The 15,243-nt window shown below is 52.8% G+C and overlaps 6 protein-coding genes and 1 non-coding gene across 7 annotated transcripts; 4 read left to right on the top strand and 3 right to left on the bottom strand.

Moving 5' to 3' along the window:
* Positions 1-6: 6 nt before the first annotated feature.
* LY79DRAFT_551013 (acyltransferase) lies at positions 7-3,170 on the bottom strand. Its single transcript, XM_060557608.1, has 3 exons — positions 2,566-3,170; positions 622-2,476; positions 7-567 (listed from the first exon to the last, which is right to left on the bottom strand). The coding sequence occupies exons 1-3, from the start codon at positions 2,721-2,723 to the stop codon at positions 106-108; spliced, it is 2,475 nt and encodes an 824-aa protein (XP_060415094.1). The 5' UTR covers positions 2,724-3,170; the 3' UTR covers positions 7-105.
* A 379-nt stretch (positions 3,171-3,549) lies between these two features.
* Positions 3,550-4,242, top strand: LY79DRAFT_513545 (ribonuclease P protein subunit p29; the record flags this gene model as incomplete). Its single annotated transcript, XM_060554506.1, has 1 exon — positions 3,550-4,242. One exon carries the CDS (start codon positions 3,550-3,552, stop codon positions 4,240-4,242), a length of 693 nt encoding a protein of 230 aa, XP_060415093.1.
* An 861-nt stretch (positions 4,243-5,103) lies between these two features.
* Positions 5,104-5,177, bottom strand: LY79DRAFT_t102. Its single transcript has one exon. It is a non-coding gene; the product is annotated as a tRNA-Asn (tRNA).
* A 947-nt stretch (positions 5,178-6,124) lies between these two features.
* LY79DRAFT_579045 (uncharacterized protein) lies at positions 6,125-7,510 on the top strand (the record flags this gene model as incomplete). Its single annotated transcript, XM_060559998.1, has 2 exons — positions 6,125-7,164; positions 7,219-7,510. The coding sequence occupies 2 exons, from the start codon at positions 6,125-6,127 to the stop codon at positions 7,508-7,510; spliced, it is 1,332 nt and encodes a 443-aa protein (XP_060415092.1).
* A 337-nt stretch (positions 7,511-7,847) lies between these two features.
* Positions 7,848-8,926, bottom strand: LY79DRAFT_630456 (short chain dehydrogenase; the record flags this gene model as incomplete). The annotated part of the gene is given in 2 exon segments (XM_060562162.1): positions 7,848-8,394; positions 8,413-8,926. 2 exon segments carry the CDS (start codon positions 8,796-8,798, stop codon positions 7,848-7,850), a joined length of 933 nt encoding a protein of 310 aa, XP_060415091.1. The 5' UTR covers positions 8,799-8,926.
* A 1,049-nt stretch (positions 8,927-9,975) lies between these two features.
* On the top strand, positions 9,976-10,767 carry LY79DRAFT_579043 (uncharacterized protein; the record flags this gene model as incomplete). The annotated part of the gene is made up of 2 exons (XM_060559997.1): positions 9,976-10,158; positions 10,594-10,767. 2 exons carry the CDS (start codon positions 9,976-9,978, stop codon positions 10,765-10,767), a joined length of 357 nt encoding a protein of 118 aa, XP_060415090.1.
* Positions 10,768-11,681: 914 nt separating this feature from the next.
* LY79DRAFT_551004 (heterokaryon incompatibility protein-domain-containing protein) lies at positions 11,682-14,832 on the top strand. Its single transcript, XM_060557607.1, has one exon. The coding sequence runs from the start codon at positions 11,829-11,831 to the stop codon at positions 14,478-14,480; it is 2,652 nt and encodes an 883-aa protein (XP_060415089.1). The 5' UTR covers positions 11,682-11,828; the 3' UTR covers positions 14,481-14,832.
* The last annotated feature ends 411 nt before the right edge of the window (positions 14,833-15,243 follow it).

Genomic DNA, 15,243 nt, shown 5'->3' with positions numbered 1-15,243 from the left:
CCCCCCCCCCCCAAAAAAAAAGAAGGAAAAGGAAAAGGAAAAAGAATAAGATGTGCATCATCATGATAATCATACCCGCTCTATGCGTTGACAGTAATACATCATTTACAAGTGTGCGCGGTTCTCCAACGACCGGCGTCTTCTCTGTTCCTTGACGCTCTTTGTGAGCTGTCGCGCATCCTCGACACTTAGCGTCGGCGAGACGCCCTTGCCATCCACGTTCCTTGCGGCGTCGAATAACTTGCTTCCCAGGAGGTCTGTCAGGCGCAGCACACGGGTGCTTACAGTGGCGCCGTCGCGACGGTTTTTGCCTTCTCGTCTGCTCGAGGCAATCTTCTCGGTGAAGTCCCACAGCCGACCAGACGCATTTAGGCTGCCGGTTTCCGGATCGCGGGAAGGACGCCACTCCGGGTCGAGGCGCAGTCGGGGAGGAACCTTGGGGTCCTTGGACTTGACGACCTGGAGAATGCCCTCTTCCTCGAACCGTTGATATGCGTTCTTCAGAGTCTCCTTGTTTACTGCCTCGAAATAGCTGAGATCGCCTTGGTGGTAGAGTGTCTTGCCGAGCTGGGAAGATGTTAGTGGAGCTTCCCTTGAGAACGATTACGCATGCATGCTTACCAGCTGTGCGCTGCCCTGGGCCTTGGCCGCCTCGATCCAGATGTCGTCCTTCTGGCCCAGAGGTGGCGTCAAGCCCATTAACGAGACAGCCGCGAGCCAACTAGCCTCGATGAACGGCCAGATGAGGAAGCAGTAAAAGTCGTAGTTCTCTCTGCCAACCGCCCTCTCGTGATCCGAGAGACCAATCACGGTCACCTTGCCCTGGTCGTCCCGGTGCAATTTCAGCACCTTGTCTGCCTCCAAGTCTCGTAGCGTCTTTTCCAGGTTAGCAGCGAGACCTTCGCTGGGGAAAATGAATTCCCCGCGGAACAGCGACGACAAGAACCGAATCTGGTTCTGCAGCTCGTCGAAAGCGATGTCTTGCATGGCCGGGCCGCCTCCCTGTTTGACCTTCATGTACATGGCAGCGCTTACTATGGCCTCCGAAATGAATAGGTGAATGGTCATGTTGCGGTAGAATGAAAGCTGGAAGCGATCGACGGCGTAGTAGGTAGGCTCCGGTAGGTCCTTGACAACGCCAACCAGGTCCTTGCCCAGGACGTCGAGACCACGCTCAATGATATCCGAGAGTGGCGCGTTACCAAAGTGAGCAACTCTACCGCCCTTTGCGCGCACGCGATCGGTGAGCCACAATACGCGGCGCTCAAGCTCAGCCTTGCCAACGCCTCTCCCTCTCAAGGTAAGCAGAACGGTACCAATCAGGGCTGTTGGCATGACCACGGAGACATCATTGATGTCAGAGAGGACCTTGTAACCCAGGATTCGGAGGAGCCTCTGGCGGATGGCCGTGTTTTCGGGGTCGTTTACGTCCAGGTTAAGGCTTCTCGGTAGCCTAGACACCTTTGTGAGCTGCTCGTTGATGAAGCCGCGCAAGCTCCAAGGCTCGTGGAACCGGACGTCGACTCTACCGAGCCTCAGTGACAAGACTGACGACCCACCAGAGAGAAAATCCGCCAAGTTCTCCTTCTTCTTGGGCACACCCAACAGTTCTGTCACGTATCCTTCCGTTTCGATGACCTTGTCGTATTGTGTGCTGACAGGGCAGATGATGGCGTCCTCTACGCGGCCCGACAGGATGCTATCCAGGATAAAGCTAAGAATGCCGAACTTGGGCGGCAGCAGCTTTCCCGTTCTCGACCGACCGCCCTCGATGAAGCACTCGAAGTTGTATCCGCCCTGCAGGAGGGTGTCGATGTAGGTCTGTACCAAGGTTGTGTACAAGATATCGTCGCCGAAGGATCTCCGTATCCACATGGCGCCAGCATGCTGCAAGAAGCTTCCAACGAGAGGGAAGTTGAGGTTGTCTCCCGCCACGACAACAGGCAGACCCAGCCCAAGGCGGTAGCAGATGAGCTGAAGCGAGACGTAGTCGACGTGTGACCGATGGCAGGGCAGGAAGATAATGCTCTGCTTCTTCTTCTCTGCCTCCTCGGCGACCTTGCGCAGCCTCAAAACCTCTTCGCTGGATACGTGGATGCCTTGGTTATAGGCCCGCAACAGCAGCTGCGTGGTGATGTAGTATGCGCTCCGGATAAACGTCTTGCTCTCGAACTTGCAAATCATATCGTCCGTCATCTTTTCCGCCACCTCTTGAATTCCAGTTTCAATAACTGCCCGTCTGCGCGCACGCTTCAGGTCAAAGTCCTTGTCTTGTTTGTTCAACAAGCCTTCCTTCTCTTCAACAGCGACGCGCTTCTCGGCTAGGTCAGCGATGCGTTCCTGCAGCAGTTTTGCCGACAGGACAGCTTCCTTCATCTTGTCGGAGAAGCCGGGGTAGAAAATGGGTTGACCGATGGCATTGTCGTAAGCGCGCCAGCCGGTACCGGAGACGTAGAGCGAGACTTCTCGGAGGAACCTGGCGCAGGGGAAAATAAGTTAGTCTCGTTCCTGGATCGACATGGAGGCTGAGACCGGAGGAAGAGCCGACGTGCAGGCGGTACATACTGTAGCGGCTCGGAACGGAAGCGGGCCATGTGCTTCATTAGAGCCTCCTCCTTCTCATCATGGCGTGGCTGGGATGGCTTGACATAGCCGCTAGGTTGGAGGGTGATTTGATCGCCAAGGATCTTCAGATCCGGCGCGGAGTCGTCGTTCTTTGCCATTGTCGATTGGCGAAGAATCGGGGCAAACAACGGCGCGCCGAGGTTAGGTAGCCAAAGGTATTGCTGGAGTAAATGGGGCAGGTCAGGTCGCGCGTTGGGATCTGCCGTTCTTCGAGGTTTCGGGGCGGGAATACTATGGGTGTTGGTGTCTGTCCTGCTGTAGGTAGATAGATAGTCGGAAGCAGTCCGTCAAAGGTCCTTTGCCATTGCCGACAGTGGGAGAGCGCAAGAGAAAGCAAGGGCAGGCAAACTCGGGCTTAGTTTCTCAGGGGTCCAAAAGTTGCAGATGACGTTGGAGAAGTGACGGACTCTGTGGGGGAGGGGGTGAGAGAGGGAGAGAGAGAGATAGAGAGAAGAGAGTAGGTATGTAGGGGATGCGCCGGACTGTTTTCCTCAGCCGCCAAAAGAAGCCGAGTCGCATTGTCATTGCCCGCCTGGGTGGACCGTGAAGGTCAAGTGCCACTCTTCAGAGGAGGTCCAGGCTCTCTCTCTCTTCCCCGTCAAGCCGCGGCTTCGGCATGTGAATAAACGCCATGCATCCCTGCAGCCGCCACCACTTGCTGCTACTTACGGATACAGATACTGTATTGACTCCTACAGGCAGTTGGCACCACTATCAACGCTTAGCGAGAGCCAAAGAGTACGTACCTTTGACGCCCCACCAGCAACCTGGAACCTGGAGGCACTAACATTTAATTTCCCAAAAGTCCATCCATCTCCAACATTTGACTCTGTGACTCGCTGCTGTCTTGCGCCGCACCGAAACTCACGGCGGCGACTTCTTTCACGCGCAAATACACTCGGTCCCAGAAAGAAACTTGTCGATATGGCGCCCTCGAACCAGCCCGTGACGCAGGCGCTCCTCGCGCGAGCGCATTCTCCCGACACCGTCAACCGCATCTTCTCCGACAAAATCCAGTACCGACCGCTCTACCTCAGACCAAGCTCGCCACCGCCGCCGTCCAACGCCCGGAACGCCCGACGCAAGGCTCGTGAGGAAGCCAAGAAGAAGCAAAAGCTCAAGCCGAAGCCCCTGTCCGCGCGCGAGCGACACAGGCGCGGCCTCTACCAAGTGCCCCGCCAAGGCCAGAAATACGCCGTCTTCGAGCCCCTCCACCGCCTGTGGCTGGGATACATCGAGGAGATCCTGGGCTCCGAGTTGTACCACGGCGGCGCCGCTGCTGCCGCGAAGCTGAGTGCTGCCGAGTTCCACGGCGCTGCTGTCGAGGTCTCCCGGAGCTCCTGCCCGAGCAGAGTCGGCATCAAGGGCATTGTGATAAAGGACGGCAAGTTTGCGTTCGAGGTCATCACGCCTAAGAACGAGATCAAGATTGTGCCAAAGGAGGGAACGTGGTTCAAGTTCGAGATTCCAGTCAAGGCGCCACTCGCGGAGGCGTCGACGACCCCAGAAGCCTCCCCTCGACGCTTCGTCTTCGAGGTCCTTGGCGACCAGTTCCTCACCCGCGGCGCGGACCGGGCCAACAAGAAGTTCAAGAACCACTATCTGAAGAATCTTTAAAGGATAAATTTTTCTGGGGTATAACTTATTCGAACTAGCCAAAGGCTGCATCGCTTACTCCGCGTCTGGCCCGGAAGTTGCCCGCTGGTATGGGTGGCAATCGGTTTGGGTTTTGTGCAGACCATCACCTACAGGCGAGGAAAGATGCGCAAGAGGCTTATTACTCGGAGCTTGTGAGAGCCTTGTCATGACGCGGATGACGCTTCTAAAATGTTACCTCGGACCGACGATTGGCTGCTCTTCTGGAAGGAGGGCTTCGAGGACAATGACTTGACTCGTCTCCGTAGTGGAGTGGGTGCCTTGGAATGCACACAGCACACAGCACAGCAGTACACGGCAGCCGCCCGTTTGTGCACGACGTACAAAGGCCTTTACACTAGGGCCCCTCAACTGAGCCGAGGTTGAGGGAGGGTTGAGGTCACTTGGGGAGGCTCGAGAGCATGAACACCGTTGCTGTAGCAGCATTACGGCCTCGGCTGCATGCTCTTGTTTTTGCAGAAATTAACGATTAGTCGAGACTTTCAGGACGGGAGAGGCAAGCAGTGGACCCGGACTCTACACAAGTTGAGCCTGCGTGATTCAACAATACCGTTTTCCACTCGTGCTTGTAGCTCGGCAAAACATGCATGAGAGATACAGTCCAGAAGCCCGCTGCTTGCCAAGTCCAAAGAACAAATTTTTTATCTGCCTAAAATGAAAGAAGAAAAAAACAATAATAATAAGAGACGAGAGAGGCAGATGTAGGGCAATTGGCAGATGTCTGCAACGAGCCTGGGCTTTAACGAAACGACTGATGATTAGAGCAAGCATAGAAAGAACAAAAATTTTAACACTCGTATAGGTGGATTTTAACCACTGAAACTCCCCGAGGTGGGCTCGAACCACCAACCTCCAGATTAACAGTCTGACGCGCTAGCCAATTGTGCCATCGGGGATGAGATGCTTGCTTGATGACAGATTCCTGTGGATTGACTAATATCATGGTAGCATACGCGGGGCTTACAGGGATATATACTATGTGTATGATGGATCCACTCCACATCGCCCGATCACCCAAGTTGACTCTTTCCCTCCTACTCTGATATAAACATGGCGTGCGGTGGTGACGGCAGAGGATGGTTTACGCAACGCCATAATCTCCTTTTCTATTTCTCAAGGGTTGCGAAGGTGGGTGCTAGGAAAACAGCTTCTTTGTCCAGTGTTGCCTGCTCCGTGATGGGCGCTCTCAACGTCCATCCCGGCTACACTGAAGGCACATGCGTTTCTGCGAAAATATTGAGCCGTCTAACCATTAGAAGCATCAATTGTTTGGTTCTCTTTGGAGTGTGCATCAACCTACGCATGTTAGGGAGCGACAAATCGAAATCGCGGTTTATGGCTGAATCTTTCTCCCGAGGTAGTTCAGTCATCAGATCGGCGGCGCATCAAGGCGAGAGGATTCGGGGACCGGGACGGCCATAATGCACACGTCGGCCCTAGGGCAGCCGGATCATCTGAGCCGCCTCCCAAGGCGGATCATAGCTCACATATAGACAGAACGAGACAGACCTTCGCAGAACGGAATCGTATCACGTCACGGAAAGCGCGCCCGGTTACATAATGGTGGCTAGCTGCCTTAGCCAAAAAGCAACGCGACGCGTGCGATTACTGCCGATGACATCAGGACTCGATCAGTCCGGACCTCACGCGTGCCTGTTGAAATATTTACCCGGCGACCATCACTCCCCGGAAAAATCTCCATCAATCTTTCCAATCTCTGCTGTGCTTCTTTACCTCCTACACAACCTCAATTGACACCAGCTGAACTCATTTGACTGTGGCTGTTACCTATATCACCAGCTCACCTTAAAGCTACGCCATACCACCCCGCAACGCCACCATCATGGTTACCACGAGAAACAGGGAGCGCTCCAGCAGCTCTGGAGAAGCAAACGGGAAGACGAATGCTCCTGCCGCTGCCGGTGAGAAACACAGCATCGACAAGGATGCTGGCGCCGGATCTCGTGATACAAAGCGCGCGAAGAAGTCCGACGATAAAACCGCCCGCCAAACGACCTTGGAGGAGACGTTTGAGAAACATGATGACACACAGGCCAAAGAAACGGAAGGAGCATCAAAAGAGACAAAGCATGAAACTGATGCAGAGATGAAGGATGCCGAAGAGGACACCACAAAATCCTCTGAGCAGACCGAGGAACCAACGAAACAAGAGGAAGAGGCAATGGCCAAGAAGGTGGACGAGGTTGAGAAAACAGAGGAAGCAGAGAAAGAAGACAAGACCGAAGACCAACAAGATGTCGGAGAGAAGCACAAGACGGAAAAGACCACATCGAAGTTCGCCGACGGTGAGACTGCCGAGCGTCCCAATGAAAAGACGAAAATGCCTTCCAATGTACTCGAAAAGGGCATCATTTACTTCTTCTTCCGCGGCCGTGTCAACACCGAAAATACGGAGGACGTTGACGATATTGCCCGTACTTACATCATCCTTCGACCCGTGGGCATCGACTCTAAGCTAGGTGACGGCCCCATCGGTGATGCCGGAAACACTCGCGTGCTGGCCCTGCCCAAGAAGGTTCTCCCTGAGAGCGGCAGAGACCGCTTCATGGTGTTCGTTGAGAAGTCGGGGACTTCATTCAAAGAGCTAAAGGAGCAGTTCCTGTCGGGCGCGGACAACCAGACCAAGGCCGGCAAGTCTCATACGCCCGCTGCGACACCTGCTGGGGAGGGCGTCTATATGATCACGACGACCGGGCGCGAGACCCATCTCGCGTATATGCTGACTTTGCCCTCCGACTTGGGCGAGGTACAGCAAGAGCTAGGGATTAAAGAGAAGGGAAGCTTTATTCTGAGCACAAAGAACCCTTACAAGCCAGGCCCTGCGTATGCCAGCCTGCCAGATACTCCCGACTTTCCAGATAAGTAAGCGAATTCTCTGCAAGATATACCGAATCTACGCTAAGCATACTTCGACAGGATTAAGGACCAATTCCGTGACCTCCGCTGGATGCCGAGCAAGCCCGAGCACCTTGACTATGTTAATTCTCAGGTCCTTATGATTGGCGAATCCTCGGGCATTGACAAGGCCGTCGAACCCAAGCAGAAGGACGTCAAGGCCGGCAAGGACAAGCCGGGGGATGTTCTCCAGGAGATTGAGGACGAGGATACCAAGAGGATGGAGCACCTCTCTGGCGACGACTCGGCTTCCATCTTTGCTGATCTCCAAGCCCGTGCGAAAGATTACCCGCAACTTCAGACTACATTCTGATACCTTTGATGCCCTTCCGTTCGTGTTCGACACTAGGGCAGTACCCTATTACTTGGTTGTCAATATGATTGGCCTTTGAGACGCTCACGGACTTTAGTTAGGAACGTCACTTTCCGACAGGGCGTGTGGTAGCCCGAAGAAGGATTTTCGAGGGCAAGCTATTCATTGAAAGAAGTGAGAAAGGCCATGGTTTGACATGCTGACAACAATATTTGTACAATAGCTTCCCAGAAAGCTGCAACTCAACAACGTCGCGGTCTGTGTCCGACACATAAAGGCCCTCGCGGTTGCACGCCGACCTGTTAGTTAGGCTTCTTGGCCAATAAGCGCAGCTGCATCATTTCCTGTTTTCCGTGATGATCTCTTTCACAACATCCAGCTTGGTCAGCTTCTTGATGTATCCCTCGATCATGTTGCAAGGCATCGCGCAAGCCAGCCGGGACACGGTTGCGCTCTCACCCTTCCAGATGACGGCGGGCGGGCTCCGCCCCAGCAGCAGCGGCGCCACTTCAGCGGCCCATTGGCCCGCCGAAATGCCCACCGAGGTAAGGGCCTCCTGGCTCATGGCCTTCTTGACGACGTCCCGGGCCAGGGCGTAGATGGAGCCTTCCGGCAGCCTCTCGGCCATGGTGTTGACGTTGTTGTTGGCGACGATGTTGGACTTGACACCGGCCGTTTTGAGGTCGACGACGGCGATGCCGAAGGGAGCGAGCTCCATGCGCATCGTCTGGGAGAGCATGGCGAGGGCCGCCTTGGACGCGTTATAGACGCCCTGGAAGGGAAGTGCAGAGACGGACCCGACCGAGGTGTGGTTGACATTCAGAGGCCGGGACGGGCCGTCGCCGTCGCCGCCGAAGCTGCACCAAGCTTCCGACGGAGGCGTCCTCGTCGACTAGGCGGACCGGAGGAGCAGGGGCAGGAAGGCCTGCGTGACGGCGACGTGCGCCCAGACGTTCTGGTCGAAGAGGGCCCTTGCCGCATCGAGAGAGACGTCGGCGACGGGCATTGTGTAGCTGCCGGCCGCGTTGTTGACGAGCATGTCCAGGCCCTCGGCGCCGGCCAGAGAGTCGGAGACGGCGGCTACGGCAGAAGCAATAGAGGATGCCGAGGTGATGTCCAAAGAGATCGTCTGCATGCCCTGCGCGGCGAGCGCGGCGAGCTTGGACGGGTTCCGCGCCGTGGCGTAGACGCGGTGGCCCGCGTTGTGGAAGGCCGTGGCCAGGGAGGCACCTATCCCGCCGGGGGAGCACCCGGTGACTAGGATGTTGAGCCTCCTCGGGGACGACATTTTGTGGGTGTGTTTGTAGTTCTGGGGGTGAGCTGTGTTGACTTGGGGAATAGTGCTCGATGAAAGCGGTGGACGACGGGGATATTTTGTTCCTTTTGAGGCTACTATCCAAATTAGAGCTATGGAACAGATACAATTCGATTCCATCTCCTTTGCTTCCTCACATGATTTATTATACGTTTCAACACATCCATCATGTTGGCAGGGAGGCCCGCCAGGCTCGTCTCAAAAAACACCCTTGGGATACAAAGCGTGGATCCCGCTCATCCTCGTCACGGAGATAATCCAAGGAGCTTCGTAGCCCATCTTCGCTTTCCGCAATGAGTCCTGCGTGCGCGAGAGCGTATCCGCAGATTGGGCCCGGTTGGCGGTGCGGGACCCCCGTCTTGGGGCGGCGGACTTTGCGGACTTGTTGTGCGGGAGTGTTATTTCGGACCCGCCAAACCTAGTCGGCCACCGTCGGAGGGAATTCCTTTGACCAAAAACGGGACGGACTAGTTCAATAACTGGTCAAGCACAGCTCATTTCCGCCGTCCATTGTTGACGCATGTATGTGGATTCTATCCAGCGACCCGACTCATGTTGCATAGTCAAAGCAACAAAAACAAAGGAAAAAGACATGCAAAACCAGTTATTCGCTGGTCGTTGCCGAACTGACTACTATTCCGGGCCTTTACTGGCATCGTTTGGATGGACCTGGGACAGGCTTTGCGGTGATGACTTCAACAACCTAAAGCGGTGTGTGTTGGTCTTTGAAACTGAGGGAGCGGTGAATTGTGATGCCGAGTCCAAACCTTCTTCGACTGTGGATTGGACCCTTGGCTTAGTTTCAACGGTCTTTAACCTGATCCACCCCCATACTCATCAACCTTTCGGTCATTATAGTTCACCCGTTGTTGGGGGGGCGCAGAAGACTGCGGCATGAGCAACGGAGAAAAAAGACCATCTTAGGACGCGAGCGAATGATCGCAGGACGTAACGTCGTGGCCAAACCACTTATCCTTTGGATGAGGAAGCCTCCGTCAAACTGGTCACCAACGGCGCGTTCAGTTCCTATACTCACTGGGTCGCAGCTGGCACAAAGCCAGACGATGGCCGCCTGCCCCCTCTGTTGGAGGCTTTCAAGCAAATAGTCTGCGGTGAGTGATTCCCCGGGGAGGGTGCAACGTTGCAATACATGTACGACAAGCAGTTACGTGAGGAGGAGCTCCAGACATCAGTCGAGCTCGCGAGGGAGATTGCCCCTAGCGAAGACGAACTGGCAGCCCGAAGAAACGCCAAAATGATCATTCAACGGCTCGAGCGTACACCATCAGAACAGTTTGCTCGGATGGAGAGAGATGAGGGCAATGTCATTCAAGTAAACTGGAAGCAGATCGCCCACCTGCCTCTAGCCTGAGTCCGTCAGACTGCTGATGCTAAGCAACCTTGGGGCTTCGTCTTTTACAGGAGCAAGGAGGCCGAGCGGAAATACGGTCACATTTGGATGAAGCTTGGGGTGCAATCCAAGAGAACTCAGGCCTAACCCGTATCCTATCCTAGGAGAGCGTTTTCGCGAGTACGCATTGTTGCAATCTACTCACTGTACTGGTGACGAGTCTACTCTGAGGCGTCTTTGGACGACTACCTGGGCCACTGGTTCCATATCTGAATACTTGCCAGAAGACGACGCTCCGTGACGCCAAGTCGTTTATCCCTATCCTTGTCTCCCCTTCCTCTGACGGATTGCCAGTTCTAAGACTTCAGAAACTCACCACCATCCCTTAGCATCTTGCAAAACACCTTCATACCCCAGGACCTTTGGAGATATTCTGGCGGCCCGTCTGCTCAGATCTTCTGGGCTTGGGCATACGACGCCGACTGGGATCCTGCTTCCGTAAATGTTACTGTATGTGATGGAGAGGAATACCAAGGTCGCATCAGGGTGTCCATCTACTGCCTGGATGCCTGGTTCTGTGCTGGGCGTTAGGAGGGCGTCAGTCTCAGGGACGTGGCTCAAAACGCAGACTCATCGCTCCAAGTAATGGATCTGCTGCTCCAACCCGACGGAAAACTGGGATCACGAGTTGTATGCTTATTTAAGCTCATTCTGGGTAGTGATCCAGAGTATCATGAAAGCAATTTGTTTTTCCAAACTGTTAAGTACCACCAGAAACGTCAGACGGCTTCCGACAGGCTGGCACCACCATATAGTAGCGGGCTTACATATGGAAAGCGACTGCTGGAAACCGGGCCATGAAACGAGGGAAGGTTCCGTTGGAAGTCGTCGGAATTCAAACTGTGACGACCTTGAAAGCCGTCGAAAATGGAGATGCGAGCATAATACAGGAATGATATGGTGCCAAAAGAGCTTTGGGCTGCTACGTTTACTAGACGTTTTCCTTACTCGCGTACGATTCCTTAATGCCGTCATATGGCAATCCACATGGTGTTACAGTAGGTAATAAACTGCCGTACGGGAGCTAATTGGGAGCTGAAAAAAGGAGAATAAAAAGGGACGAAAGGAGCTTTGAAGTAAAACGATAATGAGCATGGTAGCAATTACAAATGAGAGTCCAAGTCACTAAGCTAGCATACTGTCTTTCCGAGTTTCACCGCTGGACGGTAGGTGTTATTGACTGTGATATAAACGAAACGTGCTTCGTCTGTAAGGCATACTTAACAAGTAAAAGTGCAGTCGACATCCTCTCCTCGATCGATAAGGGAACTGACTTACCTGTAGAGACGGCTACGCCTTTACTGCACTGCCCCATTCCACAGCCTCACGGTATTGATTGTGATTTGCCCGCTTAGAAGTTCTCCTGCATTGATGCCTAACACAGCCTGCTAGATTGTAGAAGTGTATCTTATTAATTTCGTCAGAAGGCAGGCTTTACCTTCTATTTCATTGGGACGAGGAACAAAAGCTTTTATTTGTTTGTTGACAAAACCTCTTACCAGCTACAGTAAGAACCACGACCTGCAAAATCTGGTCCAGCTAATAACAAGTAAAGCGGACTTGCTCACCTGCTTCCTACACATCATATTACGATGGACGATTGCTGCGATGAGCAGTTTCATGTCGCTTGGATTCTTCCCTCACCCTACCATCACAAGATCGCCACCTCTGTTTTTGACGAGACCTACTATCATGCTGTCCGTTCTGCATCCTCGAACGCGGTCTACACTACTGGCAGAGTTGGTCTGCATAGGGTCGTTGTGGCAAGCAGGAGCCCCGTAGCCGCGTCACCGAACACCGAAGACTTCATCAACGACTTATTGCATGACTTCCCAGCTGTTAGGGCAGGCTTCCTTGTGAGTACCGACGCCAAGGCATCTCAATCGGGGCGTGCACGTGTGGGCGACATCGTCTTCGGAACGACACCCGACTTGCAGAGTGGCACTATCTATTTCGATGCTAGACAAACGAAGGAACATGGACGACTCTTTATCAGCGGCCAAGCAAAGCATATTCCTGAATCTGTAACGTCAGCGCTCGAGGATTTCCTTGGCCAGAAACAACACGGCGAATGGCTTCAACACCTCAGCGAAGGCTACCCTCTTCATCACCGAACTTTTCGTGGTGCAATAGCGTCCTCCATTGAACATTTTGACGACCCTCTCGTTCTTGATCACATTGGATCTAAGCATGATATTCTATGCTTCGAGACGGCTGCAGCCAGCATGAGCTCTCATTCGTTCATACTCGCTGCGGGCATCGCCGGTTGCTCAGATAACCAGCAGGACTGTTTGCGATCTGCGCAAGTTTGTGAGGCTGTCGTGTACTATCTTTCCGGCCTTGTCCGTCTCATCAACCCCGTCAAACTTCATAAGGAACCGCCTTTGACCAACTATTTCCAGTACGAGTCCTTTGATCTGGATCGCCCAGGATTCCGACTAGTTAGGTTAGAGGCGGGATCGAGCCACGATCCAATCCGCTGCCACCTTTTCCAAGCTTATCTAGACGATAAGGAAACCATCATTCCATACGAAGCGTTGTCGTACTGCTGGGGCTCTAGCACTTCACTACGGCACACAATTCTGGTGAATGGAAGATTTCTCTTCATTACAGAGAATTTATTCGACGCCCTGAAAAACCTGAGACAACAAGTTGAAGACCGCATACTTTGGGTTGACGCTCTTTGTATCGACCAAAGCAATGTCCGAGAGCGCGGACACCAGGTCACATGGATGGGAAAGGTGTACGAGCACGCTGAACGAGTTTTGTTCTGGCTGGGGCATGTGCCATATAACTTCAGAGATCTGATTCTGTCACTCGTGACGTTCAAAAGAGAAGCCCCACGTGACGCGTGGGTGAGTTGGACCCTTGATGACCCTAGATGGTCAGATACGTGGGCCCAACTACAAACACAACATCTTTCGAGGTTTGATGAAGTTAACCTGCTATCAGACCTAAAATCATTGATGAGAAACGAGTGGTTCAGCCGCGTCTGGGTTCTGCAGGAGGTCGCCAATGCTCAAAAAGCTTTACTTGGCTGCAGTGAGGGCTGGGTTGACGCGATGGCCTTTGCAATGGCACCGAGACTTTTCGGCATGCAAGCAGACACCCAATGCCAAGCAGTCATCGATATAATGCCAGGTCCATCGAGGAGGACTTCTTGGTGGGCACAGAAGTCAAATATCTGTACCCTGTTATGGAGGTTCAGAGAAAGCCAAGCTAGCGATCCTCGGGATAGGTTATTTGCGCTTCTTGGTCTCGCTTCCGACATGAAAACTGGCGACGAGCGGATTGTCGCAGACTACACTCAAACCGAGGACGCCGTTTTGAGGAACATTACAACCTATTTGTTCAACGACAAAATCCACGATTTTAAGGTCGAAAGCCTTCCGGATTTGCAAATGAACATTCCAAATTTTGCTGCGATTACTCTAGAAAGAATGGTCTTTTCTGGATCCAACGTCGAGGATTTGCATTGTTACATGGAAAAACAAAACCATACCGTTTGGCTCTCGGAGGTTTTGGTCAACTACTCTTGGTTTAGACGGTCAGACCACTTTGATAACTTTCGAAACAGCTCTGCGTTTGATCAAGTCATTCTTGGGCAAATCCCTTCCACCGGCCCACCCAAAGATTCCACAACTTTGTATCAATTCTTGAAGAGACACAACGGGCGGATCAACTCTACAAAAGAAACGATTGAAGCGTTGAATCAAAGCGGTATCGACATGGTTGTACAAGTTCTTCGAAACAATCGACAGGACGTTGAAATTACGGAAACATTCGCTGTTGAGGCAACTCGGAAAGGTCCTTCCATACTGCAAGCCTTTCTTGACAGATATGACTCCAAAGTCTGGATTACGGAGGCTTTTGTCATTGCCGCTCTCCAGAACGGACCTGATACGGCTCAGGTCTTACTTAGTCAACGGGGCGGTGAGATCGAAATTACTGAGGCCATTGTTGATGCAGCAGTCCAAAGTGGGCATACTACATTTCAACATCTGCTGGAGGCAGTCATTTTCAGGACGAGTACTATAATAGACGCACTTCCGTATCCAACAGACCTGGATACATTGCGGCTAATACTTGAAATCGACATCAACTCAAGCCTTCTTGAGATTACACGACAGAAGGGTATAGACCTAGTTCGGATGGCCTTAGAGCAAAATGACAACAGTGCCAAGATAACAGACGCACTTACAAAGGAAGTAGCTCGAATAGGACCAGATACACTGCGAGGATGATGCGAAAGCTACTCTGTCTGGAATCCCACTACAGCCACGAACCAGTAAACTTTGTAAAGTGTAGCGGAATCGCACGAAAGGGGCACGACAAATAGCGTGGAAATAGCACTAGGCCGTATCAAGGCTGTGTGTTAGTCACACCATGCGGATAGATATCTTTGTGTATCGGAATCAGATGCTTCCATCTTCTCCACTTGGTATTGCTCACCATCATGCACGTCCCATCCGCTGCAGGGGCCCAGCCATGGCTGCACTCCACCAAGTCTCGTCATGGTCGGATTGGAGATGCATTGTTGTGATTATCATAGAGCTGTAACTAACCATGTGATTGAGTATTATGTATTTTCCAAAGGCGCGGGGGGGGGGGGGGGGGGGGTGATAGATCAGGACCTTATCAAATGAGATATCTACGATGCTAGTAATGAATCCCTCATTTCAATCGCCACATTATGTCTTACGGCGGAATTGATCTGAATGTAGCGGCGGTAGGCCGTTTCATCTCTAAGAACAAGCTCGCCGGAAGAGGCATTGCTATTATCTTCTCCATCAACTGTAGGACCAATACATGCCCTGAAACGCATGTGCGTGAATTTTTCCATCAGTAATCTAACGAGATCACCACAGGGAAAATAGTCAGTGAATCAAGCCTAGTGTGACCATGGCTGCATGTCTCTTAGTAAGTGCAATCTGAAGCCACTGGATGTGTGGAGTTTTGATCCTCCTTTCCAGGAGCTGAGATACGCCATCAAGTTCCTTCGTTTTC

This window comes from Colletotrichum navitas, assembly GCF_030913465.1.
Source record: "Colletotrichum navitas strain CBS 125086 chromosome Unknown LY79scaffold_23, whole genome shotgun sequence".
In the NCBI taxonomy this organism is placed as follows: Eukaryota; Fungi; Ascomycota; class Sordariomycetes; order Glomerellales; family Glomerellaceae; genus Colletotrichum; species Colletotrichum navitas.
The sequence above is the reverse complement of the archived record's forward strand: the minus strand, read 5'-3'. Positions and strand labels throughout refer to the sequence as shown.

Coding starts and splice junctions, on each gene's coding strand:
- LY79DRAFT_551013 (XM_060557608.1), bottom strand. CDS start 2,723: ATGGCAAAGAACGACGACTCCGCGCCGGATCTGAAGATCCTTGGCGAT. Junction 2,477..2,565: donor TTCCGTTCCGAGCCGCTACA/GTATGTACCGCC, acceptor CCCCTGCGCCAG/GTTCCTCCGAGAAGTCTCGC. Junction 568..621: donor CCCAGGGCAGCGCACAGCTG/GTAAGCATGCAT, acceptor ACATCTTCCCAG/CTCGGCAAGACACTCTACCA.
- LY79DRAFT_551004 (XM_060557607.1), top strand. CDS start 11,829: ATGGACGATTGCTGCGATGAGCAGTTTCATGTCGCTTGGATTCTTCCC.